The sequence below is a fragment of the Melanaphis sacchari genome, unplaced genomic scaffold (genome assembly GCF_002803265.2).
Source record: "Melanaphis sacchari strain LSU unplaced genomic scaffold, SCAv2.0 Contig106_pilon_pilon, whole genome shotgun sequence".
Taxonomy (NCBI): Eukaryota; Metazoa; Arthropoda; class Insecta; order Hemiptera; family Aphididae; genus Melanaphis; species Melanaphis sacchari.
This window is the reverse complement of record NW_020270400.1, coordinates 695,784-723,766: the sequence shown is the minus strand read 5'-3', so window position 1 is coordinate 723,766 and position 27,983 is coordinate 695,784. Positions and strand designations below refer to the sequence as shown.

The 27,983-nt window shown below is 27.6% G+C and overlaps 1 protein-coding gene across 1 annotated transcript; it reads right to left on the bottom strand.

The window, feature by feature from the left end:
• Positions 1-15: 15 nt before the first annotated feature.
• On the bottom strand, positions 16-27,976 carry LOC112603362 (cytoplasmic dynein 2 heavy chain 1). Its single transcript, XM_025351890.1, is given in 74 exon segments — positions 16-319; positions 409-610; positions 2,323-2,513; positions 3,630-3,940; positions 4,338-4,461; positions 5,742-5,929; positions 6,120-6,740; positions 6,814-7,006; positions 7,361-7,477; positions 7,562-7,705; positions 7,779-8,009; positions 8,084-8,242; positions 8,314-8,477; positions 8,555-8,640; positions 8,738-8,874; positions 8,965-8,985; positions 9,073-9,324; positions 10,212-10,425; positions 10,536-10,979; positions 11,266-11,480; positions 11,541-11,724; positions 11,783-11,948; positions 12,047-12,269; positions 12,351-12,580; positions 12,656-12,766; positions 13,395-13,518; positions 13,575-13,694; positions 13,798-13,906; positions 13,983-14,125; positions 14,243-14,383; positions 14,697-14,802; positions 14,864-15,108; positions 15,188-15,366; positions 15,435-15,532; positions 15,606-15,813; positions 16,928-17,081; positions 17,145-17,252; positions 17,322-17,640; positions 17,731-17,954; positions 18,376-18,678; positions 18,768-18,906; positions 18,988-19,166; positions 19,387-19,425; positions 19,427-19,579; positions 20,158-20,385; positions 20,497-20,523; positions 20,525-20,587; positions 20,589-20,721; positions 20,799-20,938; positions 21,113-21,190; positions 21,192-21,272; positions 21,336-21,503; positions 21,609-21,763; positions 21,827-21,942; positions 22,019-22,368; positions 22,433-22,670; positions 22,758-22,967; positions 23,060-23,206; positions 23,266-23,396; positions 23,470-23,568; positions 23,664-23,891; positions 23,976-24,168; positions 25,049-25,218; positions 25,330-25,548; positions 25,626-25,646; positions 25,648-25,778; positions 25,864-25,963; positions 26,027-26,384; positions 26,474-26,600; positions 26,682-26,814; positions 27,397-27,566; positions 27,718-27,760; positions 27,762-27,868; positions 27,937-27,976. Coding segments are annotated over 74 exon segments (12,582 nt in total). The 3' UTR covers positions 16-160.
• Positions 27,977-27,983: the final 7 nt, after the last annotated feature.

The window sequence follows — 27,983 nt, the reverse complement described above, 5'->3', positions numbered from 1 at the left end:
ATACTTGTACATGGAATTTGAACATTAGCAAAATTTGCATAGTTTTATTGTAGCTTGTTAACTATGTCACTACTAATACATATTGGTATAAATTAATTGTTTGAACTAATCAATTCGTAAATTTGTTTTACAATATAGGTGTTAACTAGTTGTCTTGAGATTAATTTGGTCTTAGAAACAGTGTCACTCCGGCTAAAATCCACTTTTTTTGTTCATTTAATGGTATTGCCATTGGTAGTAACGATATCAAATTATCTCGAAACTGTGTCTCATACAACGCTATTTGTAAATCAGAATTTTTCATATAGTTTGTATGTTCCTAAAAGACGATAAAAAAATTTTAATTCTACCGATCAGACAACAGCTAAAGTATGTTAAATTTTGTATGATATGTATTTAATCGTAAACCTGTGGAATCCATGCAAGTTTAACGTCGTCAATGACTGCTACTGATGGCGAATCTGCTGTGTTTTCTACAAGTGTGTTGTGATTGAGCCTAGCGCCTTCTATGATTAAATTAGATATGGTAATTTTGATTTTGGAACCTTTCAATCCGTTGGACGACAGTGAACAGTCGAGTATGAGACTATTCATTGGTATTTCATATTGTCTATATTAAAAATTAAAGATTATTATCAAAGTCTTGTTACTGACGGCTAAGTTCCTTCAAAACATATTATTAGAGCGATGTACCATGTTATGCATTTAATAAATGTCTCTCGAATCTATTTTATTACAATTTTCTACAAAACTTATTAAAAATATCAGGTAGGTACCTAATTGAACTTTCCACCTTCGAACAAAAAAAAAAAAAAAAACCCACAGAATTGTGTCTATTTGTGTCACTACTCCAGTACTCGCTGATGAAAACTGACTAGTTTCTGACTATAAATGTTAAAAAATAAGAAGATTCAAGATTAATGATAGAGGACGTTGCTTTAACATGTGTAGTCACCGTCTTACACACAACAACAAATTTATGTTTGATAAAACGAATTATTGTATGTTATTAGTTTTAATATAATAGAGTTAATTGACCTATGACTTGTTAAGAACATTATTTGTGCTTAAGTGTTGGATTTTTTTATATTTTAATTGTCGAATAAGACAGGCCCTATTATTTGTAAAATTTCAGACTGTACGCTTAATTTTACTAGGTACTTTAACAAAAATTTGACTCTCGCTACTGTCTTAGAAAAAGACAGTAATATTATTGATATATTTTTTTTATTTTAATATTTTTTTTTTTTTTAATATTTTTGACTGATAACAATGTTTGAAAATTATAATTCAGTATAATTTAAATTTAAAAAATTCAGGAAATACTCATATTTTCTAGTAGCTGGCATATTATTTAATTTTTGTTTTACAGACCGTAGTGCACACTTGTACATTCGTGGTGCACATAGTGTGTCATAGTGCACATACAAATAGGGCCTGGAATAAGATATGAGTATTTATAAATATTACAAGTTAAAAATACTCATTTTTAGTTTAAAAATTAAAATATCAAAAAAAGGTTAACGCTTAAGAACAGATAATATTCTTACCTTAAACTTTTACGATAGACCAATTTATTCTAATATTAAAATAAACACAAATTTATTATGTTTATGTGTAAGATGGGTAGCGTTCTCTTAAGTTTTTTATTACACTTAAACCAGTTTTTGAGTTATTTATAGACAATTCTGGTGTTTAAAAAAAAAAAATGTTTAAACAAATGTTATTAAAATTTAAATTATTACTGTAAATATTTATTTAGATAAAAGCATTCTTATGTAGGTACTTATTTGTGTCAGAAAAGAGCTCACATTAAATTAAGAGAAAAATGTGGATCACCTGATAAAATAAACTTTGTATTATCCTATAGAGTCGTGCATTGTACACAAATGACATGTGATAAATTTTTTATAAACTTACATACTTTATAATATTTTTATCGAGTATTTTTTTTTTTCATAGGTAATGATTTATTAATAATTATTCGTTGATGATTAACATTTAAAATTTTTAAATTTCTTTGCATTGGAATATAGGATATGCTTAAAAGATATTTTTCAGAAAGTATTAAAGTATTCACATAATAGTTAAAATATCTTTAAATTTAGGTATTTACCATTTACAGTTTTACCTATAACAAATCGCCTAAATAATGATGCGGACATGCAGCGTATTAAGTTATTTAGTTTCTAGTAAAATCGAAACCGAGAGTATTTCGATAAATCTGTAGAGTAGGTACCTAACTTTAATCATATATTTACGATTCCTTGCATTTCATAATATACGTAACTCTGTATTTAGTAGTGTTAGTACCATACATACTTGGCTGTTTGTTGTTTTAGCGCGATCAGGAGCGTTCTGGGGTGGAATAGCTCGTCAAGGTCAATTTTTTGCGATAATTTGTCAGTTGAAGAGTTAATTTTTTTCACCGACATCGTTCTAGCCACGATGGTTCTAACATACGCCACTGGATCGTTTGGACCATTCCATTGGTCCATCCACGATTTAGGCGTCTAAAAAAAAATTAATGAACAGTTAACGTATAATATTGCGTAAGTTGTAAATGAAAGTATAATACATTGGCACAATCAGGAGGGGTGAAGGGGTTGTAACCCCCCGAAATTTCTCCGAGGCCTAGTGTAATAACTAATAACCTATATAATACAGCAAAAAAAAAATGTTTTCTTAGGTATAAATCATCAAAATTATATTTTAAGTTATTACTGTTGTGAACCACAGTACTCCCTCTCAACGGTATGCCTGATACGGTTGGTACCACCAACTTTTTCCTATGATCTCAAAGTCATTGCAAATATTAATTACACAGCCAGTCACAACTCACAACAGCTACTGGAGAAAGGTATTTTTCATCCTTGCGTCGACTTAAAAATTATCTCAGAAATACTACTGGTCAAACGAAATTAAATGGATTGGCAGTCTTCAATATACACCAGGTTATTAATATTGATCCATTGATGATAATTGATGAAATGGCTATAATTTCAAATCGAAGACTCGTATTAGTCTATAAATGTGTTTTATTTGTTTTTTTTTATTCATAATATTATGACGTTTATTATTTTATTTCTTATGATTTATAATAATTAAGAAATTTATACAGTGTATTATATATTAACAATATTTATATAATATTATATTAACCATGTAGGATATTATCTTATGTATAAATTATGTTGTAATAATGTTACCTCCCTCCCCCGAATTGTTTTCTAGTTGTGCCACTGGTATAATATAAAGTATTACTTTTATCACGGAACTATAAAGTTATGTAGTAGATGAGTTTGACAAGGCACGGATCCAGTGTAAAGGTAATCTATTTTATTTATTTGTTTGTAACCAGTTTTTTTAAATAACAAAACCTTGCTCCGAGAGTTTCAATTATTCGCAAAGCGCGTGATTAATTATAATTGCAGTAATCATTAGATGAATTATTTTTCAATGATAAATGTCTGTAAATTTGCTCGTTCATCTATCAAAACAAAACCGAGTTTTTGCCGTCCGAGAGCATAAAAATTATCTAACGGATAACTGGATTGGTTCCGACTGAGGGTCATAGGATCTATCCGACTTTTTGTTCATTTTTTGAATAAGACGATGTCATATCATACCTGGAGTCTAATTAGATGCAACACTGTGTCCGACACAGTAGTAGAGGGCCTCGTGTTGCTGCGAATCGTCTGGTTAACAGCGGCCAAGGTCTTGTGCACGTTTCTGACCAGTCGGACCGCGAAGTTAAGTTCTTGGCTGAAAAACGCGTCCACTGGCAGTGGATTACTGTCGCCGCCACTTTTGCTCGTCGGTAACTCAGTTAGGTTGATGCCCCTGTTCAAGGCCTTCCACAGGTCCAAAACGGGCTGAACTTCCAAGTGCCAGTCGCCCCTTATGTGCAGTTTCGTTCCGATGCGACCAATGCTAACGCCTATACATTATACATTGTATTCGTATGTTAATCGAGTAGGTGTTATAAAGACTAAGTATTTTTTATGCACTTTATCACCACCCTGTTGTAATGCTTAAACTAATATCGTACACATCGTTTCATGAATACTCGTTTATTTGAATTTGAATTTGTGTAAATATAATTATTATTATTTTTTTTAACGTCGATGTCTAACGGAATTTCAAATGATAAGTTTTTTAGTTATCTTATTTAAATATGTATATAGTTTTTTTTGTAGGTGTCAAACACACATTTAAATGCATCGGAGTTCTATAATCAATTTAAAAATAATAATAATAATTTTAAAAGTCGAACAAAAATTAATTTCCACTATTACATAGTTTATGTTGCTTAAGTTTTTAAACTTTTTACTCACGTCGCAACTGTGATATTGTCTCGGTGCTTTGTTTCATCTGCCATGACCTGTCTACGTTCTCCGGCAAATTCAACAGTTTCGGAGTGTCTTGTTCCGGGACGCTTCTTAGAGCACTCTCGACATCCTATTTTTGCAAACAAATTATAGTGATTTACATAAATCCGATTAAACAGACTTACACACTTATTGATATTTTAATCAGTAATCGTAAGAATATTAGATAGGTATTAAAATTATTTCATATTAGATATCGTATTAAAATTTCTTAGCTATTAGTGTTTGTGTAGCAATCAGTTTTAAATTTTTTTATTTTAAACACAATTATTAAAAAAAAAAATCATTTTAGAGAAAAATTATTATTGAAGCACATATGAATATTGTAAATAACTTACAATTTAAAGAGGTGTAATGATCATGGAAAAATAAATTAGTTAATTAGATTTAAATTACTGAGTATTTATTGTAATTAAAGATACAATGATTATACATTCGACGTCTTGAGATATTGGTTCTTTAAAGGTTATATTTAAAGTTAAAGAAAAATCTATTATTTTGTACTCAAAGTAGCTGGTTACATTTTGATTTTGTGGGCTATTTTTTATAAATATTATAATTTCTAAATTTTATTCAACTCCGTAGACCGACAAAAAATGTGTAAAATATCACACAAAATATAACGAACAAAATTAACTATCCACTTTGAATTATAATTATTGTCGTGTGTTCATCGTTATCGTAATACGTACCATTGATCGAAACACAAATATACTGTACTACTGTGTATTGTTAACTAACACAAAAATATTTTTCTTGTGTACAATTTCGATTTTTTTAACTTTTTCATAAAAACTAAAATAATTTTTTCCACTAATAATTTGTCACTAACTATTCAAGTACAATGTTTTATTGATATTTATAATATTTAATATATTAATAGCAAGTATGCATGTTTCAAGTTTTAAATTGTAAATAAATTCTAAAATAGTATTAAGTATTTACACAATCGTGTTATTTTATTACTTAAAAAAAATATTCTAGTTTTTGAGAAAAGGTTTGAAAATATTAAAAATGTGTAATAATATGTATACAATAATTTGTTTTGCGTTGGCAACTTATTTTATGTCAAAAACTTTGTAATCTCCCTGCAGTAATGTGAATACAGTAAAAATAAATGGTAAAACTAAAACTGTTGAACCGGTCACTGACCCTTAAAAATGGCGTGATTATCGTGGTGAAAAAATAAAAATTGGTCGTGAATAAATAAGTAAATACTACTCAGAATGGTTCTAATTTTATATAAATATCATTACATGCTGTTGATAAACTGATTAAATTTTTGTTTTAAATGTATTTTAGGTACCTACTAATCATCACTTTATATACACAATACACTGATATAAATACCTTTACGTCACCAGAATTTAAATCCGTTATTCCAGGTATACCATCCTTCCAATTGACATTGTCTGATGTGAACACACATCGCAAATATGTCGTCAGGATAGCAATGTCTTGTACATTCGTGATCCGGCCGCCGTAGATAGCCTTTTCACAAAGTCCGTGAATGTACGCCCATCTTGTCGAATTGTGTTCTATTGATTCAAAACAAAAGTTATGCGTGTACAAAAATAATTAATTCTATTCTTTACGTTACTTTTATTTATAATTTTGCAGTAGCTATAGTGACAAACGTTTCTGGGTTGTAAAAAGGATGATATAGAATAGAGGAGTGAAGTTTATTGTTGGATTTCCTTTTATTGCTGACAGTTTTACTATACTTACCCCGATGTATTGATTTCTGTAAGACTTTCAGGGTAGCCGTTAAATCCGAATCGTTGAACTCGTAATATTGCGACCACCCCTGTGGTATGTACGTTCTGCGTTCTAAGACTATGGAATGGAACCAGGCCAAAGCGTATGCAGATCGCATTTCGTCCGAAGATTTCCACTCCACGTGTTCGTTCTTCCAGATATCGTAGGCCCGTCTCATGTTTTTCTTGACGCCATGTGGTGCTTCATATGCGACTTTAACGCACGACATAACTAATGAATGTTGGATTTTTTCGTTGGGCTCTGCGGTCATCCACACCGCGAACTTTTCGTGCACGTTCTCTAACGACTCGAGGCGTTTTTCCAGTTCCATTAGGAGGGACTCTGAGCTCAGGTGAATGTTTTTCAAGATTACCCATTTCGACTGTTTACATAGTTCCTGCAGTGAATCGATTTCTCTCCGGTCTTCGCCTACAGCTATTTCTATACAATTTTCGTGAGTCACCTGTTTGGCCAACATTCTAAGCTCGTCGGACGGGTCAGATCCGATGGACGTTATTATCATGACCGGTTCAGTGTTTTCTGTGACCAATTTGGATAGGCTTAACGTCGACGGTGATAAGTCGGTCAGTTCTAAAATGACAAAAACATTTATGTACTATAAGAAATTCCTGTTGTAAAATAAAAGCGATCTGTTGTAATGTACTTAGTTGATTGAGAGAGAATTCTGTCAAGACTTTATGTAATTTATCGGGTTTCAATGCTTGTGTTATTAATACTTGTTGAAAACTTGACACATTTACTATACTTGGAATACTCGAATTGGTTGTTTCGATAAAGTCCTTCCAAATGTTTTGATTATCGAGTTGAAGCTTTTCGTAGAGTTCTGGTACGGATTCCTGATGTCATAATATCGTATATTTTAGTTTAAATTTAAAATTAAACTAAAAGTATTTTAATCTGATAAAATATATGTAATTATGTAAAATTAAAACGCGTTCGTAAGCGTCAAGCTACTGGTCATTAATAGTAGCTTTGTGAGGACAGGTTTAAAAATGCTTGAAATAATTACGGCGTTTGATAATTATAAAAAGTTATTTGTTTATGTAAATCATGATTACAATTATTAAAACTTAAAAACAATAATGAATGGGTATAAATACAATTGTATAGTAATTTTTTTTTTTTTTTGAGTTATTTAAATTTTTAACACCCCGTTGCTAATAAAAGTTTTAAATTTAAATAATATTTACTTTTAACATGTACACATCAAAAGCTCTATTGTCGTTAATCCATTTTGGAATATTGTCTTTATAATTCAATTTTTCATCAATATTTGTAGTTTTTTTTCCGATGAATAATTCCCATTCCTGTTTACACAAACGAATCGATTCGTGTTAGTGTTAAATTACCCAATTCATCATATTGTATAAATAATTTTAAGATTTACTAACGTTAGAGCCGAAATTGTTAGGATTCAATTTGTATGACAAGTATGTAGCGAATGTCAATCGTTGATCTTTAAAAAGCGATCTCGAAACATAATAATAAACTGTGTGCAATAGTCGTTTTTCTTGATTCGTACTCCCTATAGATTCCTGAAAAGTATAAATAGTAAAAGTAATTTTTAATGTAAAAATTAAATTGTTTCACTGTTAATTATTATTATACTTTTAAAGTAGACTGAAACAATTTGACAAATGTCGCCATCGAAATTTGACAAAAACGGTTAAAGGTGAAGAAATCTTTCAACGCGAAATATATTTTTGAAGCGTAACTAGAAAATGGCTTATACACTTGACATTCAAACTCTAATTTGCTTTGAACTTTTAAAGACTCATCGAGTGATTTTGATATCTCAGTGCTGTTGGTTTTTATACTGTCTAGCGAATTAAGAAGTTCCTAAATAATATACCGTTCACAAATATTATAACGTCAAGTTCACGGTTTTTAAATTAAAAAAATTAATATTTTACTTGATTTTCAAGTATATTCCCTTGTGCTCCAGCCAAGTCCTTCAGCACGTTCTCTTGAAGTACATGCAACTTAGATTTTAATTCTTCTTCTGTGTGTAACAGTTCCAAATGCATAGAATCTAACTTAGGATTTTGCACTTTCAGTGCGTGTCGTAAAAGCTATAGAAATTGAATCAGGTTTCGAAATTAATAATTATTCGTTTAATTTAAAAATATGTATATTTAGGTACCTGTTCAGTGAGTCCAATGTGATTAAGAGTAAAGTTAACGATAGTTAAAAGAACAGATTGGTCTGAGGACAAGGTCAAGTCAGTGGTATTGCTGAATAAGTATAATTGGAAATTCTCGTTGTAATCTACCAATCTGTCTGCAATTTGGACCATCTTTCTGCTCCCTAATTAAACGAGTACAATATATTAGTTTATTTATACAATTACGTTATTGCAATCGTCAAGTATTGTATAAAATTACCTTCAATTATAAAATCACTTCTCAATACAGGTACGAGTATAGGGTCAATTTTGCTTACATTATATATTACTATCGTTTTACCAAAGCTAAAAAATAAAAGAATGTTTTATTATTATTATTATTAAGTTATTAAGTTATATTATATGATTAACGTATGTGTTGAACATGATTTATGACGCTTACCGAACAGCTAATTCTAAAATTGAGTATAATTTTGGATTTTCAAACGGTGTAAAGTCTGTTGAGTTAACAGGTAATTTTAATTTTAACCACTCCATTATGTTGTTATTAGGGTCAATGATCAACGGGTAAAATTTAGCCTATACGAAACAATCATTACATCATAAAAAATATTACATATTATTATTATGATAGTCGATTGTTTGTATACGGAATATTAATCAACTTACCGAAATCTGAAGAGTCTTTATCTATTAAAAACAATGTATTTTAAATAAATACTATAAACAACAAAATATAGGTTAATTATTAAAGTAATAGGTAAGTACAATGTTCACCTGTTTGAGTATTATGGCATTTTGATGCGATGTTTCGTCAGATGGCAAGCCTTCAGTAATCCACTGCAATATCTGACGCTCAGATTCCATGAATTTAGAAAACGAAAATTCGTTTGATTTTAGTTCGTATTTCCATTTTTCAATTTTTTCATTGCGAATACTATCTGAACATTCAGATAAATATGTCATAAATGCTGACGCTAGCAGTGTACTCGGTAACAGGTTTTCTAAACTTAATGACAATTCGTTTACCTACGAGAAAACCACTTTTAATTTTGATTTAATGTATTTTAATATTTTCTATAATTATAAATATATAAATATATTATAGCGTGTGAAGTATATTATTCATATTTTCATCATATTACATCATAAAGTCATAGCACTGAGTTATTTTTTATTTGTAGACATCCATAATAAAGTATGCAACAAAACAATATGTTTTTATTATTCAATAATATTATCAGTGTACAATAATTATCAAAGGTCAAATGTTTAATTATAATATTCTTAAAGCTCATAAGAGAAAAAATTTCAAGAATTTGATAAAGGTTTATACAGAAAATTAAAAATTATTTTATATCTGTTTATGTATGATGAGACTAAAAACTTAAAAACCTAATATCAGGTAGTTATATCATTAATAATTTTTTTTAGGTACAATAATTAAAACAGTTATTTCCTTATTATATTGAAAATATTTGCGATTCTTAACTATTCAATGGTTAAACAAATACAATAAATATTATGATTTATTTGATAAATCATAATGCATTTAATACTTTTAACTTAATAACTCAAAACACATTTTCTTTTGTATATTATTTATGCATGAATAATGAATTTTGATTTTATGTGTTTAGTGTGTGATAAAAATTAAATAAAATTATATTAATTTAATTTATGTGTTGTATACAATATCGTACTATAAAAAAAAAATGAGAATATTGCTGTCTAGTGTAAGTACTTATACATAATTTAATTTAATTGAAATATATAAACGAGTTCTAGTTGTGAAACGAGCATAGACGATTAAATATTTGAATTTATTAAATTATTTATATTTTTTATTTCAGGCTTTATTTATTTAATAAACTCAATTTGACAATATAATTGAAAAAAAAATTGTACACAAATACCTGTAAACCCCATCTCGAAAATTCATCGTCCAATTTTTCGACAAGTTTTTGGGCTGCTTCTATTGTCTTTTTCTCTTTGTTGATGTTCAATTCGATTTCCGCTGCTTCCTTAGTATTTACAGTTAACTGCTCTCTTAATTCTGAAACGTTCTTCTCAACGCTGTCCAACCCATCACTTAAAATTTCTATTTGTTCTTCGGCTTTTTGCAATTTTCTATATCAAACAAACGCGTTTTTTATGACTGTACGTAAAAATTTTAAACTTCGCTCCAACTGCGAAGTGTAATTCAGTAAACCATATTATTATATAAATTAAATAATTACGATTTCAACAAAGCATGTTCAGTTTCCAATGGTTTTATCTTGTGAAGTATGTGAGAATACTCAACATTAGCTACGACCCATGAAGCCAGCGGAGCCGCCGCCGCTGACGCTCTCTTCGCGTTTTTTGAATCGAACGAATCGCGTTTGGACTTTAAAAGTTTTTCCACCGAGTCCCTGTTGACCTCTGAAATCCTGCGCGCGTCGAAAAACCTTATGTCTTCCTTGACACCCCTCTTTGCCAAGAATGTTTTCATGCTGTTCCATGACGTGTCCTGTATTCCCATAAGTCGAAGCACGCCCTCTAATATATCCCTGATTACTTCCGGTGGGGCACGAAGTGATCGGATCTCTGTTAGTGCTTCCGATTTTATGTTGCTTACGGCTGCCTGAGACTCTTCAATCAATGGTTCTATTTGCGCTAGTTCTTGGTCGATTTCTTTTTTCCTAGAATTTATATTTGATCAAATTTCATGACATCATTCGCGTAATATATAGGTATGTTATAAAAAATATTTAAAGCAATTTAAATTATGATTAAAACTTAAAGCGTTATATTTTTCGTATACTTATCTATTTATTGTATCGCTGTAAAATTAATTTTTTTAGTAAATTTGTTTCATATAGTAGTTCATTTCTATAACTTACATTTTTATACTTTCAAACGCGTATTGTCTTGGTTCGTTATTTATTTATATTACCTACTAAGTAGATCATACTTGGTGTTACCTACCTCTGGTTTAAAATATCATTTTTTGTTTGAAATTCTTTTCTAAGATTTTCCATTTGCTCTTTTTTCGTATTAGCTCCTTGCATAGTTCTAGATATCATATTCAGGGCTTGATTGGCCTTTTCTTGCTTTTCCGCTAGTTTTGTTTCTTGAATTCCAGCGTCAGATTTCAAATTTGCTACAATATTTCTTGCATCGATTAACTTAGACAATCCAGCCTTTGAAATATTTAATTATTATAAAAATGATATTAAAATTCACAATTTAATTTATATTACTTGTAGATGTGCCATTCTTTTATTAATTGATTCTTGTTTGTTTGTCAGTAAAATACTAAAGGTTTGTATAAATGATAAATAACGTCTTGGACAAGTATTCATCCAGGCTGCAGCTTCTTGGTGGATACTGGCAAAGTACGACATATGTTCATTAATACTTGGAAATTTGTCTATTATCTTATTTCTGAAATTTATATTTGAATAATAAATAATGAAATTTATTATACAGTTTGAGTAATAACTTTTTGAAAATCAGTTCCGGTATTATTTCCATAGTTTTGTCATCCCATCTATCAAGCCATATGATGTGACTGTGATCTAGCACTGCTGGGCTGTTTTCTATACAGTTGTTGAAAAATTCACTTTCTGAATCCAAAATCACCACTATGTGTAAATTATTTTTTATTCCTGAAAAAGAGCAAATATATTTCAGCTGGCATTTGATAATGGTTGCGTCTTATAGTTGATAAATTATTAAATTATTGGTATTATTAATATTGACATGCTTTGAGTAAAAAAATTAGTCGATGTTCCGTCGAAATTCTGTTGAGACATTTCATCTTTGAGAGGTGCACACAGCGATTCTAATTCTTCATTTTGATAGAGCCCCATCACTTCACCAGACACTATTAAACAACTTACGATATCCAGTACTTCATTGTTTACAATGTGATATTCTTCGACAACATAATAAACCTCTTCGTTGTCTATCCCACACGTCTGCATTATCTAACAAAAAAAAAATTCATATTTTTATTTTTTATGTAAGCAATATTTATACTATAAAACTTTTATGTAAATATGTAATACCGTTTTGAGGTCATTTTTAAATGCATTTAAATTAAAAATTGGTCGTATTTTAGGAGATACAACTGTTGCATTATGTCTGGACGCTACGATTTTTACGGCCAAGTTTCGTCCTATTCCTGAGCGTCCTACCAATAACATACAACCACTAGGGTTTGTCAAAACCCGTTCACAATATGCTGTAATAAGGTATAGTAATTCTGTGTTCAACTCGACTTCCTGATTCATGGTTTCTGAATTAAATTCAAAAATATAAACAATATTTAATAAAAACTACACGGTAAGCAAACATTTAAGATTTAAAATACCATTTGTGACAATGCATTTTTCAATTATTTTTTTCCATTCTTCTGTGTAAACTTTTGAAAGTAAACCAATATGTTTCGGATCAATTTTTCTCTCGCATATATAAACAACATCTAAAATAATATATTCATTTATTATTTTTGTAAGGTGATGGAATAGTATTTCATAACCATCTACCTCGATACATAATGATAAACTATTCACTAAATATTCATAATTATATTAAACTATATGCTATTCTTTACTTTGTTTCAAAGTTACATACCAAAGTATATATACAAAGTTATAAAATTATATATTACCTAACCCACTTTGTATTACTAATTATTTTTTTAAATATTAAAATTAATTGGTTTATATAAATGGTACATGAATACTCCACAAAATGTTGTCCACTACTTCGCTCATCAAAACTTTAAACATCGCTAGCTCAAAAAATAGTAACGATTAACGGCTCATCTGAAATTTGATTTTTTTTTTTATATATCGAAATATTTCAAAAGATATTCTGCTTTAGAATATGAAAGTATATGTTATCATGCTATTGTAAGAAATTAAAAAAAACTTAAAAAATCATAACGATAAAAAATAGTAAAAAATAATTGTATTTTAAGTTCTTGGTAAGCAATGCATGTAGTGTTTTTATACTAAAAACGTTAATAGTTTTTATAATTTTATAATTATACTATTTGTAATAAATTTTAATAGGTATTATACGGTTATGTAATACTATAAAATTACCTTCATATTTGAAATTTAAACGAAGATCTGCATAAACTTTTTGAATTATTCCTTCGAATTTTGATTTATCTTCATACGTCACTAGTCGATCATTAAAAATGCGGTTTGCTTCGAAAAACAAAACCTGAAATACATAGTTTTTATTGAGATTGAAGGGATAAATAATGTTTTTTCTTTTACTTGAGCTGCATTGTTTTCGTTATTAAATTTGTATCGGCTTAGATTTTTACATAATTCAACTAAAATATGATTTGTAAATGTATAATGAGGTGTCTGTACTGATGTAAGTGTTTCTCTAGTCTAGAAAGACGATAAGATTATTAACGTACAATTTTAATATTTTAAAAATTAAATTAACTTTATTGATAGTTATCGATTATCCGATAACTGACATAATTAATACCTTTACTAATAAATCTACTATTGCATTTGTAATTATTTCTGATTTGTCGTCTATCACAGTGCTTAAGTATTCTGAGCAAATTTTTTGAAGTTCATGTTTTTGCGGTGTTCTATAAATTGTGTCAACATTTGAAAATATATTAATTTTTTTTTAATAAAAAATGATTTTGATATTTTTTTATTTACTCGATGTGTAAAATGTTACTAGCCGATACAAGTCTTGGATTAATTCCGTCTATTGAAGTTAAACTATTAATTATTACGATGTTAGAGTCAATTCCCATCCACTCCAAAGTAGCAGGCTCATAAAATCCTCTAAAAAAAATTAACTAAAACATATTTAATATTTATACATAAATAGATTGTCGAAACAGTATTAATAATAATCTTGTCTTTTTAAAACAATACTATTTATAAAAATCATTATTGTAATAAATTGCACTCACTTGTTGTATAAATGCAGCTAGATGAATAGAACCCCATTTATCTGGTTTGACATGATTTAAATTTTTGAGATGCAATATTAATCGTTCCGAATTTTTCGGGCGATAAACTCTACCTTTGTTGTTAGAAACTACCACACATACCTTAAAAGCAATAAAGTATACGAACATTAAATAAGTATTAACTTTCATAGTTGAACTTAGACTGCTAAAATCAACTAAAAAAAATGAAGATAGACGAACTTTCTTTTTAAATATTTTATATAATATTTTAAAATTATAACTTTTTTACGGCAGTATAAATAATATATTTAATAATATAAAATACTATCTATAAATCTGTTATATATTTTAATAATAGAGGGTAAAGATCACAATTACACACTCTTGTAAATTTATTGACATATGTCTAATTTATTAACATAATATGTAATTTTATTTTAAAGTTATTTAGTACCTGTGACATTTTTAATAAAATTTGTTCAGGTGATGTTTGAGCACTACAATGAATCGTGACGCATTCAATTCCTCTTAAAAGATTGGTGCATTTAAAAATAATTTTGCTGTAAAAATAAAATGTTTATATCGTATCTAGTGGTACAATTTTAACGAACCATTATTTACCTTTTACCCGATGCCGATGGTCCAACAACAAAAATTGATTTGCTGTGTTGTATCCATTTGATTAAAATATCAGAAGCGTTTGCTATTCTTGGTGTTTCAATTAAATCACCGATTTTGTTTCCAAATAGATTTGAGTTTTCCGTGTCTAATGAATTGTAAGCTTCTACATTATCTCTTATTTCGTTATAACAATAATATTTCACGTCATTTATTTCCGGCATATACTCTCCAAACATTTCAAAAACCTTTTTTATACATTAAACATATTGTTATATAGTGAATAGTATGACATTACGTTGTTTTTTTTGGTTATATAATTTTTACCATTGTGGTAAATTTGTCTCTATGTGATGTATTCAAATTTGCTCCTAATCCGTTAATTAGACAAATTATGAGGTGGGATTTTGATTTGACATCGATTAAAAGGTGTAAAACATTTTTTACTGTTGAAATCGTCGAACAAGGACAAACAAGTTGTCCGTTAATTTCCAGCCATTTCATAGCTTTAAAATATTTAATAAAATTTATAAGTCTATTACTCATCATAAAACTATTTTAAAGTTTATTTTACCTTTGTATAATTGAAGTTCGTAATCTTTTACAATACTATTGTTAGGAAATTTATTGATCCAAGAATCGATCACATTCTTTGTACTAGTATCTTCTTCACTGCAGTAAAAATAAAAATATATAATACCTCTATTTTCAAATTTATATGTCGACTATACTTTAATTTTATTACCTAAGAAGAATTATTCCCATTCTCGATATAGTCGCGGGAGATGCATGTTTAAGAGAATGAGTTTCAAAAATAAAATTTATATTGTTTCCAAATTGAATTCTCCAACCAGAAGGTAATGTCAATAATCTATTATCATCTAAGACTGAATTGAGCGATTCTATCCATTCAGGATCCACATCTCCATCAAATATTATCCAAGAAATAATATCTATAGATAATAACTTAAATTAAAACGTATAATAATCAAAATTAATAATTATAATTTATATGAAAAAATCGTTGAATAAATTGTAATAATTAATTTAGTACCTATTATAATTGAATGTGGTGGTTTTATTATTAAACCACCACCATCATTTAGTTATCGTGTGTGTATGTCTGATAAAAAAAACAAAAATTTGATTTTAGCCTAAATTACTATAGGTTAATATAATTTTAATATATAAATTGAGTATATTTTTGTTGACATTTTATATTTTAATTTTATGGAACTTATAATTTAGTATTAAAATATGTACACAAACGATATCAATTAAAAGTTCTTTTATAACATAAATGTTACAAAATACCAGTATTATATCATATATATATGTACTAATTAATTATTTTTAAGATCAATGACAGTAGTACACCTATGTTACAAACACATATGAAATAAATTCAAATAATTTGTTGAACTTTGTTTAAGTACTTTCTAATTTTATTGAATTTAAATTCCACCAAGAGATTTTTTAAGTTTACTTTACAAACTATTTCCAATAGCACAAATGTATTTAACATTTTTTTTTTTTTTTTTAATATAGAGCTCGTTCTTTAAGATATTTTTAGAACACTTCACAATTTTTTAGAATTATAGTTGGCAGCACAATTTAAAAAAAAAAAAGTTTATCAACTAGCTTAAGTTTAACAAAATTAATTGGAAAGAGCTCCAATAATGTATTAATGTCCAACATAATACTCGTATATTACCGTATGTTATATTTATGAATTTGTCACGTATTTGTATTTGGTTGTGCTGTCGAGTTTATGAGAATAGATTTATAAATTTTATTTAAATTTTATTATTTTTTTATCAGTTAATTTTAAAAATCTTTAATTATATTTTCAAATCGATTTAAAAATAAAAGAAACAAAATATTTAGACATATGTTTAAAAAAAGTAAAAACTGAGATTATTTTTAAGAAAATAATTTTCTAATTTTGATATTTTCTTTTATTTAAATTGTTTTGATCTAGACTGGTTAATTTAAAACTAAAGAACTATCAATAGTATTTAGTTATTAATAATATTATTATGAAACATAAATAAATCTTTATTTTACCAGGATTCTCTGAGTATGCTTGTTGAGCAGCTTTGCTGATTATACCATCAATCCATTGACGCGTATCCAAATCTACTTTTCCTAATAGTTGCGATCGTGATTGAGCTTTTGGGTTTATTTTATGTATTTTTATATTGTTGTTAGTGGTTAAAGCCTGAAAATTACGAAAATTTATTTAAGACTATTCAAAAATAAATAAAACTTTTTATGTCATTACGCGCGACAATAATTGAATTATTGTTGTTTTTCCGGTCGATGGTGGGCCCATCACCACTACTCCCATACGTTGTTGTAACTGTTCGTAAAGTTCAATACATTTTTGTTCCTTAATAAATTATAATGTACATTTAACAAACTTAGATCTCGTTAAATGGATTTAAATTAAATGATTTACTTGTCTTGGATTAATTTGTAGTTCCATATCCTCGGCTGCTTTTCGTATTTTCTGAGTCAATGTATCATATATTTGAGTGCTATTTGTAACTTTAACTTCCGGAAATATATTTGAAATAAGTGATTTAAATAATACACAATCGTCAAACGTTAGCTTTGAAATTGTATTCAATTCCAACGCCTGTACGGCCACTGAACATTCTTCTGAAAGTGATTTTAAAGCCACCGCCGAAGCTTTTAAAATTGTCCCGCAAAAACCAATTACCGTCTTCAAAGCACGAAGACCCCAATCATAATGTTGTTGACTACTCAACAATTGCCTAACGGAATTTATTTTATTATTAAATATATAAAAGCGTATAGTTAAGTTTAATAAACTATTGTATTATATTAAGTGAAAAAAATTTTACTTGGCAGAATCAAACGTTTCTACTAGTTTTCTAGCTATCGTTTGCGGGTGTTTAAATCCTTCAGCGTGGAGCGTTACGTTAGCTATTAGAGTTTGATCTGGTTTACTCATAATTACAGGTCTAAAAAGTTGCTTGAGATTGTCGGGTAATTTATTTCTACCACCATATCCTTGTCCAGCTGGATTTAATGTTACAAATATTCCCGCATTCAAATTCAAATCAATCTGAAATATATTATTAATAGAACAAGATTTATATGCATTTCATGTTCGTTTAGCCGTTTAGACGAGTTTTGTCATTAACACATACCTATGTATGTATATGCACTTATAAGCGATAAACTAATAATAATCATAATACTAATAATGATAATAAAAGATAGGTTTTTAAAAATTTTTAAACCTAAAATTGTACCTATAACTTATTATGTATTATATATCCTTATATTAGATACTTACGTATAGCACGTGCATATAGAATTTTTTTTAAATAAATTGTAATACTTTAAACAGGTATTTAAAAATAGTCATACATATATACTTCACCAATGTCAATCGTAATTTTAAAATTGAAGGAGCCATATTAAATAGTTTCTTTGATCGAGTTTACACAAGAAATTATGTTTCGTAAATTTAAATTTCGAACCTTTTGATTTTCTAATACGAAGCTAGTTTCTTTGTTTTTGATCGCTTCTTGTATTGGGTGTATTCTTGTTGAGATCATCGACAGCGTGGAATCTTCTAGACGGTTAAATTCGTCAAAGCAACCCCAAGCTCCACATCTCGCCAAACCGATCAATATTCGGGTTAAAGATTTAATATCTATACCTTCGTCACAGTTAAAAACCAACACTTGTCGGCCAAATAGATAACCGAGCGCTTTAATCGATTCTGTTTTTCCGGTACCAGCGGGCCCGTATGGATTTCCTCCAAATCCCATGCTCATTGCCTGATCATAACAAGAACATTAACATTCATAAAATCTATAACCAGTCATAATTTTACGAGCACATTTAAAGCTAAATATATAATATATACTTGAGTGAGTGTTAGATAACAGTTATCCGTAAGTGGCGTATGAACCAATTTAGGCGATATACCTTGGTATTCGTATGAATATGTAAATTCCGAATCAACCATTCTAATGCTTATTTCACCGTCAGAATGTGAGTAAAACCTTCAAGATAAATTTATTGATTGATTCGTTTTATTTCATAATTGTTTATAAAATATTGGAAAATACTTGTTAAATTCAAACCTTATTCTTTTTTGCCATTCCCAATCGTGGATAGACGACACTCTCGAGTTAATAAGTTCGTCTACTATACTAATATGATGTATTGTGTCTAAAATTAGACTTTTTATTTTTAAGTGCAGCACATTTTCTCCTCTTACAGAACTTTCGACATTTAATGCTGTATAAGTATCTAGTTGTTTCTGAAATTGTGAAAAAATAAATATTTTTTAGAAAATTTTAAAAATAATAAAAATGAATTAATGCAATTTATAAAAAGTTTTAATGATTATAGTTTGTATTAGTAACTACTATTGATTTTCCCTATGTTCAAATAAGAGTTTTAATAACTAATACTTATATTAGTTATTAATTTATAAATATAATTATGTTTAAAATATAATTTAGTATTTAGTTAGGTACTTGTAAAGACTTTTGTAATTGTTGTAATTGTTGTTTTTTTTATCGCGTCTTCACATCTTGTACTGAAAAGCACTTCATTTACCATACATAAAATCTGTGATGGATATTTCAAAGGATCTTGTTCTTTTAAACAGTTCACAAAACATATTTTCAATGTATTAGTTATTTCTTGAACAAGCAGTTTGAGCCATTCCTGCAAAAAATAATTATATTAGAACATTAAATAAATAAGTTAATTATGTACGCCAATTTATTAAGTTTTAAAAGTTGTTTTATACTGAATAAATTAATTTTAATATTTTTTTTCTCGTTTGATATAAATTAATGTGACAAATTGATTTAAAAGTTTTAAACTAAAATAATTACTTAAAGTTTTAAATAACAGTATTGTACTGTTTTAATTTTTATTAATTAGTTTAACCATTCAGACATTTACTTTTTTAAATATAGTAGTATTATGGTAATAAACGTTTAAATCGTTTAATACAGCGGTTCTCAAACTGTGGTACGCGGAAGGCCGCATGGTGGTAAATTAAAAACAATTATTAAATTCTTAGCGTAGCGATGATTTTACAATGTTGTGTGTTATTTAATTCATATCTTAATTTATCTTAAACACTAATAAATTTAACTATGTAAAGTTTGTATTGTTCTATTTTTAATCATCAGTGGTACGCGACTGATTGATAATATACTTAAGTGGTACGCGAAAAAAAAAAGTTTGAGAACCGCTGGTCTAATAGAAATAAAATAAAATATATTTCATAATACCTCGATTTGATTGGAAACTTGTACCGGCTTGTCAAGATTTACTATTTCATTTTGAGGAGATTCTATAGCTATTATATTTCCCGATGAATTGAACTGTACGTTTTGTACGCCACTAAATAATTTTTTAAGATGGGCTTGTACAACAGATACTTTTTTTGTTTGTCCAATCATTTCTAATAGATCTTCATCGCTGAGAAAGTAAAATCTTGGAAAACTCTTTCGTTTATCCTATATATTGTAAGAACAAATAACAATAATTTATAACCATTGAATAGAAACATTATATATAATTCAGAACATTAATAATTGTTACAGTAAATAAGTACACCATTTGTTCACCTCGAGAAAATCGTTTAAACTTTTTTTTCGTTGTTGCTAATAAATTGAGCATGGATTCTAATAAATGTTTTATGTTATTTATTTTTAAAAAACTGTAAGACTTTTGAGTCTAACGATTGTTGTAATATATATTTAAAATCTCTATCCACTCTATCAAATCTAAACTTTACTTCTTTGTCGATTTTCAATGCACCACTGCCAAATATTGGATCTAAGTATAGCCACCTATCAAAATCAATGACGCATATTATTATTTATTTAATATTAACAATATTTTAATCTAAACTTATCAAATAACTCACTTTCTTTGTATATGGGCAAATTGTCTTAGATATGCATCAAGCTCCATTAATCTACTTTCCCATACATTCGATTTGTCTATAAATTGTTCGTCTTTTGAAGTATTTTTAATTGACTGTAATAAACATAGTTTTTCTCCGATCTATCCAAACAAAACACAATATAATATTTTGGTATAGATAGTTAATTTTATAGAATTGTACTTTGTAGGTACATAGTACTCCTACATCTTGTGTATTAATACAAAAACGCGTATTAAGAGTTAAGACTACAAATCGTATTTGGTTTTTTTTTTATGTAAAAAAATTTTTCTTACCGAATTGAATATTGTTTTAAAATCGTTGATGATCCGAATAGTATGGCTTTTAGAGTCGACATAGTTTATTGTAGAAAAAATGTGTTTCGAATTCCCACATATCTAGTTCAGATAGTGCTTGTCTGATTGTAATTTCATTAGTTGCTTTAGTATTTAATTCCTTTAAACATATATACCTACATTTTTAGAAATCTTAATTATTTCACGTAGTTTTTTATTTTACCTGTAAACTAATAAGTTTTTCTTTGATTTTTTCTTTTACTAAAATAAAGTCTTCAAATTTCAGTTGTTCAATATGTTTATAGGGAATTCCAATTATTGAAAACATTTCCATCCAATGTTTTTCTGTAAAGGTTTCTCCCTGAACATATTTTATACAAAGGGAAAAGGCCTAAAATCGACATATTTTTACAATACATGCGACAATATTATCAATTTGTATGTTAAATTAATTATATATACTGATATATGATCAATGATCATTGATCATAATTACTTTTAAGGTTTCTAATTCATTGTGTATTTTAATTGTTAATGGAGACGTAGTCATTTCTTTAAGTTTCTCTTGCCATTTTAAAATAAAATCTATACATTTTTTGTAAGCTTTACCACGAAATTCAATCCATTTTTCTTGTCCAATGCTCTGCAAATCTAAAATTAATTTTTACCGATATTTTTTAGTATACTACACTTTGTTATAGAAATATGTTTAACCTAAATTAAATTCATCGTAAAGGCCCCATATGTTTTCTAATTTTTGCAATTCATTTTCGATTGAATCATAGGAACTAAAGTCCGGTATATCAATGTAAGCATCTTGACAGTCATTTCTATACACACAAAAAAAAAAAGTTATTTTAAAATTACTTAGAAGTTTTATAATTAATAATTATTTGATAATCATACATTATTTTTTCTTTCTTTTCTTTTAGCGTATTCCACTCTGCGCGACTATTTTTTAAAAATTCAACAATTTTTTTCAATTTTGAGTTATTTTCATCTTCAAAACCTTTTGGTTTATATTGTTGCCACTTTGAATGAAATGTATCGAACATATTTAAAACGCTTTGCATTTCCGCAGTTAAATTACTTTTCATTGTATCTATCTGCTGTTTCATAATCATTTGATGATTTTCCAGCATATTTTTAAAGTTTTCCCAGTTGGATAAGGCTTGGTTCATTTTATCTACTTTTTCATTAGTCCAATTCGATAAGACCTTTTGTTTTTTTACGATTTCCAAAACTACGAGATTCATCTAAAAAAGAAAAAATATTATCGGTTTCCATTTAATGATAAATATTTTTTTATAAATATTTTACTTCAAATGACGAATCAATTATTTTTTTATGGTTATTGTTCACTTGTTTTGCTGACGAAGCTTGTTGTTGAAGCATTTCGGTAGATTCTTCGATAAATTTGTTCAATCTAGCAATATCAAATAAAATCGATGAATGCAATAGAGTAGACATTGTATCCCAATAACGACGATTGTGTATTTCCAATTCTAATCGTACAGCTGCGGTACTAACAATAAAGCACTCGACATTTAACTCAGCGCTACAATGTTAAATAATTAAAGAAACGATTAATTATAAATTTATTGTGTTAGTCATTTTTTTATAATATATTTAATATAAAATTCACCAGTTAAATTTAGCTATCTGTTGACCCCACGATTTTGAGGATCTAAAATTATTTTCCCAGTCTTGTGCAGTCTTAATGTTTTCTTGAATCATTTTCTCCATGTCTATTGATCCCAGTGAAACTCTATTTTCCCATTCTTTTAAAATATTTTCTAATCTTTCAAATAAATCTTCAGCTCTTGAAAACAACTTAGTAAATTTGGAAGCATTACTTTTAAAAATAATAATCATATATTATTACAAAGATTAAGTATGAAAAAAAATTAGGTACACTATAGAAATATAATAATTATTTTGACATACCGGTCTACAATGGATGCAAATATTGAAACAGATGACGAATCCACTATACCACGAAAACCAATTGGTACTGATATAAATTTTTTTAGTTGAGAAAAATACTTCATTCTTATCTCTTCTATTGGAGGATTAAACTTCAACTGTCTTTGCCTAATAAATTTTAAAATTTATTGATTTTTTTGAATTAATATGTTTCATATTCATATTACCTGTATACAATTTCTATTCTAAAATCTGGCAAATGTTGGTTTAGAGCTTCTAGTCCTATTTGATATCTATGGTTTAAAGCTTTGTATATTTGAAAATCCAAATGCGTTTTCCACGCTTCGCAGTTGGAAAACTTTTAAAAAACGAGCAAATTACACAGATATACGCTTTTATGTAATAAAATATAAATGTATGCTATATATTACTTTTTCCTCGACTTGTCTTATAATATCTCTGATGCTTTTTAATTCAGCCTTCCATTGGTGTTGTTCTTGCAAAATATCTATGCTCATTAGATTTATGATCTAAAATATGTTATTAGTGATAAATAACATATTCATTTTTTTTATGATTATAATGAAAAAGAAAGTATTACTTTCATGAAATTTATTCAGCTTACCTTATTGGATATGGATTGGTGGTAGTTAGCTAACGTTTGATTTTCAAGTGATATTTTCTCCATTAGTTTTCGCATTTCGAGTATATAAATATCAACAGAGTGGATATCGGTCCATGTCACATTTTGTTGCTGTTTGACAAGATTTAACAATTCAATTGCTGATGACAACATCATAGGCCTTTGCGATGAAATCATTCGATCTCCAATTGTATTATGGAACGAAGCTATCTGAAACGCAGAACAGATTTTTCAATGGTTGTTTCGAAACAATCATATACCAAATAATTCTGAATAAATGTTTAAGCTTCATACTTGCTCGAGAGATTTTGCCTGCCGTATAAATTTGCTCCCCATATCAGAAACTTTTTCTATCTCTGATGGAATGACGTAGCCAAGAATTTTCAGTATTTTTACCTCTCTAATTAGTAATTCTATATCTGGATTAAAATTGACTTTCATAAGTTTATTTGATTGAAAGTAAATCACAGGATCGTCAGAATTCAACCTTTAAACAGAAGTTAATTGTAGAATTATATTTATATCTATTATTAATAACTATTGTTCGGTCTCAAATCGGTATATTATTGTCATTTACACCACCTAAATCTTAATATATGAAGTGAAAAGTATGAATAATTAAATGATTATTTAAATATAGCTATTAATGGCTAGTAAAATCGTTTAACTAAGCAATATTATCTAATTTAACATAGATTACTATAAACGCGATTAAAAGGAATATGCGCGGTGATGTTCAATACGTCAAATAACTTTAGTGTGCAAAACTTTCTAGATAAACGAGTAGTTTTACCACGCTTAACTGTAGTTTTTCTATTTTCTTCTTGTTTTTGTAGAAATTAACCAGAAATAATTATTAAACTTAATATTTATACAAGATTATAGAACTAATTTTTCCTTTAATCATATTATTTATTTTTTGATTTGAGATAATATTTAAGTATACTATCTTTATTTTTTATATTTATATATTATATCACACAATTAGTATTGTAAGTGAACAATACATATAACTATATTCAGTATTCATGACGGTTATTAAATAATATTGCTTTTCGTTTTTAAATAACGTAAATGTTTTATACACTTATACAGTTATACCTCTTATTCTTATAAATCATTATTATGCCTTAAAGTAATTAGAAAAAAATTGCCCATAAAATTTTTTTCTGCAATTAGAATTAACGGCAAAGGCTCACATAGTTGTTATTTAAAACTTTTTGTTTTTACTAAAATAAAATTGTTTTTTAATTTTCATCATTAAAATCTAGGCAATGTATATTTCAGTAATATGTCTATAATTATTGAATTATTTGCATTGATATAATAAATATTGTTTGTATCTTTAATTGTATCTTTAGCTATACCTAAAGCTTTTGTTAATGACTGCAGATCTTCTATCTTTTACCCAATTACCATAGGTATCTGTAACCATATTGTTAATCATTTTCTTTTGAATCGTTAATGTGTCTTTCAGTTGTTGATAACCATTTAAATTTATTAGTATACGATCGCTTACTTTTTCGATATCGTTTAACTGAAATAAATATATTAGCTTTAATAAACGAAATACAAAATATTTTTATCAAACAGTAACGAATTTTTGATCATGAGTTTCAAAGTTTGTGACTTATTAGAGTATTCTAACCTTAGCTTCCTGCTGTTTCAATGAGTATAAATTTCGTACAATCGGTTCTAAACCGGCTAATTCCAATACATTTATTTTTTGTTCTCCATCGACATTATCTCCCATGGTACTGATAATTTGTTTTAGACAATTCAGAAAATTTTCTAATTCTCCTTTGAGTTGAATATACATTTTTGGCCTTTCTATTATTTCTTGGTAGTGAATGAATTCATGAATCAGCTATTTTAAAATAAATAATAACGTTATAATTATTAAAACATACAATTAAAAATATAATTATTATTGATTTTTATTACTTCTACTGTGTTTGACTTTTTTATGATTAATCAAATTTCGTAGTTTCCCAGCAATTAAATCTTCGGCTGGTTGTAATTTTTGTTCAAATTTTTCCACAGCAGCTTCCCATTTCTTTCTTGTGTAAGTATTCAACTGACTTACATCATTGAATTCTAAATAAAAAAACAATATTACTTATTTTAAAGTGTACGTATCTAGTCAATAACGTTAACGTTAGAGTATAATTTTAATATTCACCAATAAATGATTTTAAATTTTCTGATGTTCTTAATTTTTCTTGTTCATAGGTTGTCAATAATTTTATCATTTGATTATTCACGCTTAATATTGATATTATCTAAAATAAATATTTAATTAAAACAAGATTACTCATATGTATGTTTATGAGTTTATGACTAACTTCTTTAATATGATTGGAAAATGTAATTAAATTTTCCGGCAAAAATTTTGGACCAATCCATTTATGATGAGTGTAATTAGGCCAATACAACATAGTCAATTGTTCACATGTCTTGATCCATTTATTACAGGTTTTCAAACACATTTTTAACACATCGATATTTTCATTATGATCTCCAGTCCATATGTTCATATCACTTGTGGTACGTTGAATTAGTTTTATCATACCATTTCCGATAACTTCAAGTATGTTTTCCATTCTGGCTTGAGGATATTTAATTTCTTCGATTTTCCATGTGTCATCTAGACAATTGTATATATTTTCTAAGCATTCCTCCAAGTCCTGAATTGACGATTCTCTAAAATAAAATGTTATAATTAGATTACGGATAATAATAATATTATATTTATAAAATATTATTTGATTAATACAAAAAATAATAAATACTTTAATTGTTTTGTTACGGGTAAAAATAAAGAACATATTTTTTCCGCTGCGATGGATTCTTCTTTATTATTTGTATGTTTTTTCACAACACACCAATAGTCAGCTTCGTCCTCGATGTCTAGAATAGCTTTGAAAAAGTTGAAAAAATATTCTTATACCTATTTCTCGTAGCAATTTATACAATTTAAGTATTTTGTTTAATAATTACCTCCTAAATGTGATTCTATTGAATTATTTGACTGATGAATTGACGATTTTAAAATAGTAGTCTTTAAACCCATTTCGAGGTCTGATATAAGACATTGTAATTTTGGATCGAGTTTTATTTCTGATTTGGTATCCTACAAATGATTATTAATAATAATAATAATTATTATTATTATTTGTATAATCATATTTATAAGAATTTTTAGTCAAATTCACGTTATAACGTTAAAACGTTTCTGTTTGTATCAGTGGTTCCCAATCGGGGGAGGGGGGAGTGAAAATAATAATACCATTTTTTATTTATAGTATAAGTAAAATTGAAAACAATAAATTAATTTTCAGACGATAGCTTATCGATAACAACTTTACGAGTATTTAATAATGAATAATGATTGACCCTTTTCGCAAGTAATCTAATATTGATAGGTAACACGTTAAAATTTTGTTCAAAAATTTAATTCGTTTGCCGTCAGTAAGCTATATGTCAGCCTCCGATAACAGATAATCAATGGTTTATATTTTGTTTTTAAAATTTTAGAAACATATGTCATTATGATTATTTGTATAAAATAAATTTATTTTGTATCACTAAAAAAAAAGTCTTTTTTAAGGAGAGTGCGAGATTTTTGAAAACTTACAAGAGGAGCATAGTATAAAAAAGGTTGGGAACTACTGGTCCATATTATCATACAACTATTATTATTATCATTTATTACTTTTAAAAGTGAAGGGGTGTATATGTAATGCAAACTATGATAGAGTGCTTCTGTTGGAGAATCTAACATTGAATACACACAAATAATAGAGTGTAAATTATTTTCTGTTATACTTTCAGGTCGTGTTTTATAAAATACTATTACTTTATTATCCTGATTTTTTTTGAAAAACCTAAAACCAACAAACAAAATTATGATTAATATTAAAGATAGGTACCTATAATAATATCACTGTTATTAAAATAAGAAAAAGTTAATGAATTTTAGGTTAATATGTACTGTTGTTATCTTTTATAATTAAAAGTTATTTTTTTTTACTCACGATTTTGTCATTTGCTTCAAGCGTTTCAGGGTCTATGTTTTTTTATGCATAATGTGCAACAATTGGAAGAGTTCAAAAAAGCATTTAAGTGTTCGGTACCTGATTTTAATATGGTATTTTTATCGAATGCATCAAACCCAAAATAATTTCCTGTAAATTAATAACTTTTAATTATATCTATTTAATTAAAATATACTAATATTAATATGAAAATATACCTGCTGTTTTTATAATAAAGTCTTGTCGAAAGTCTGACATGTTAAAA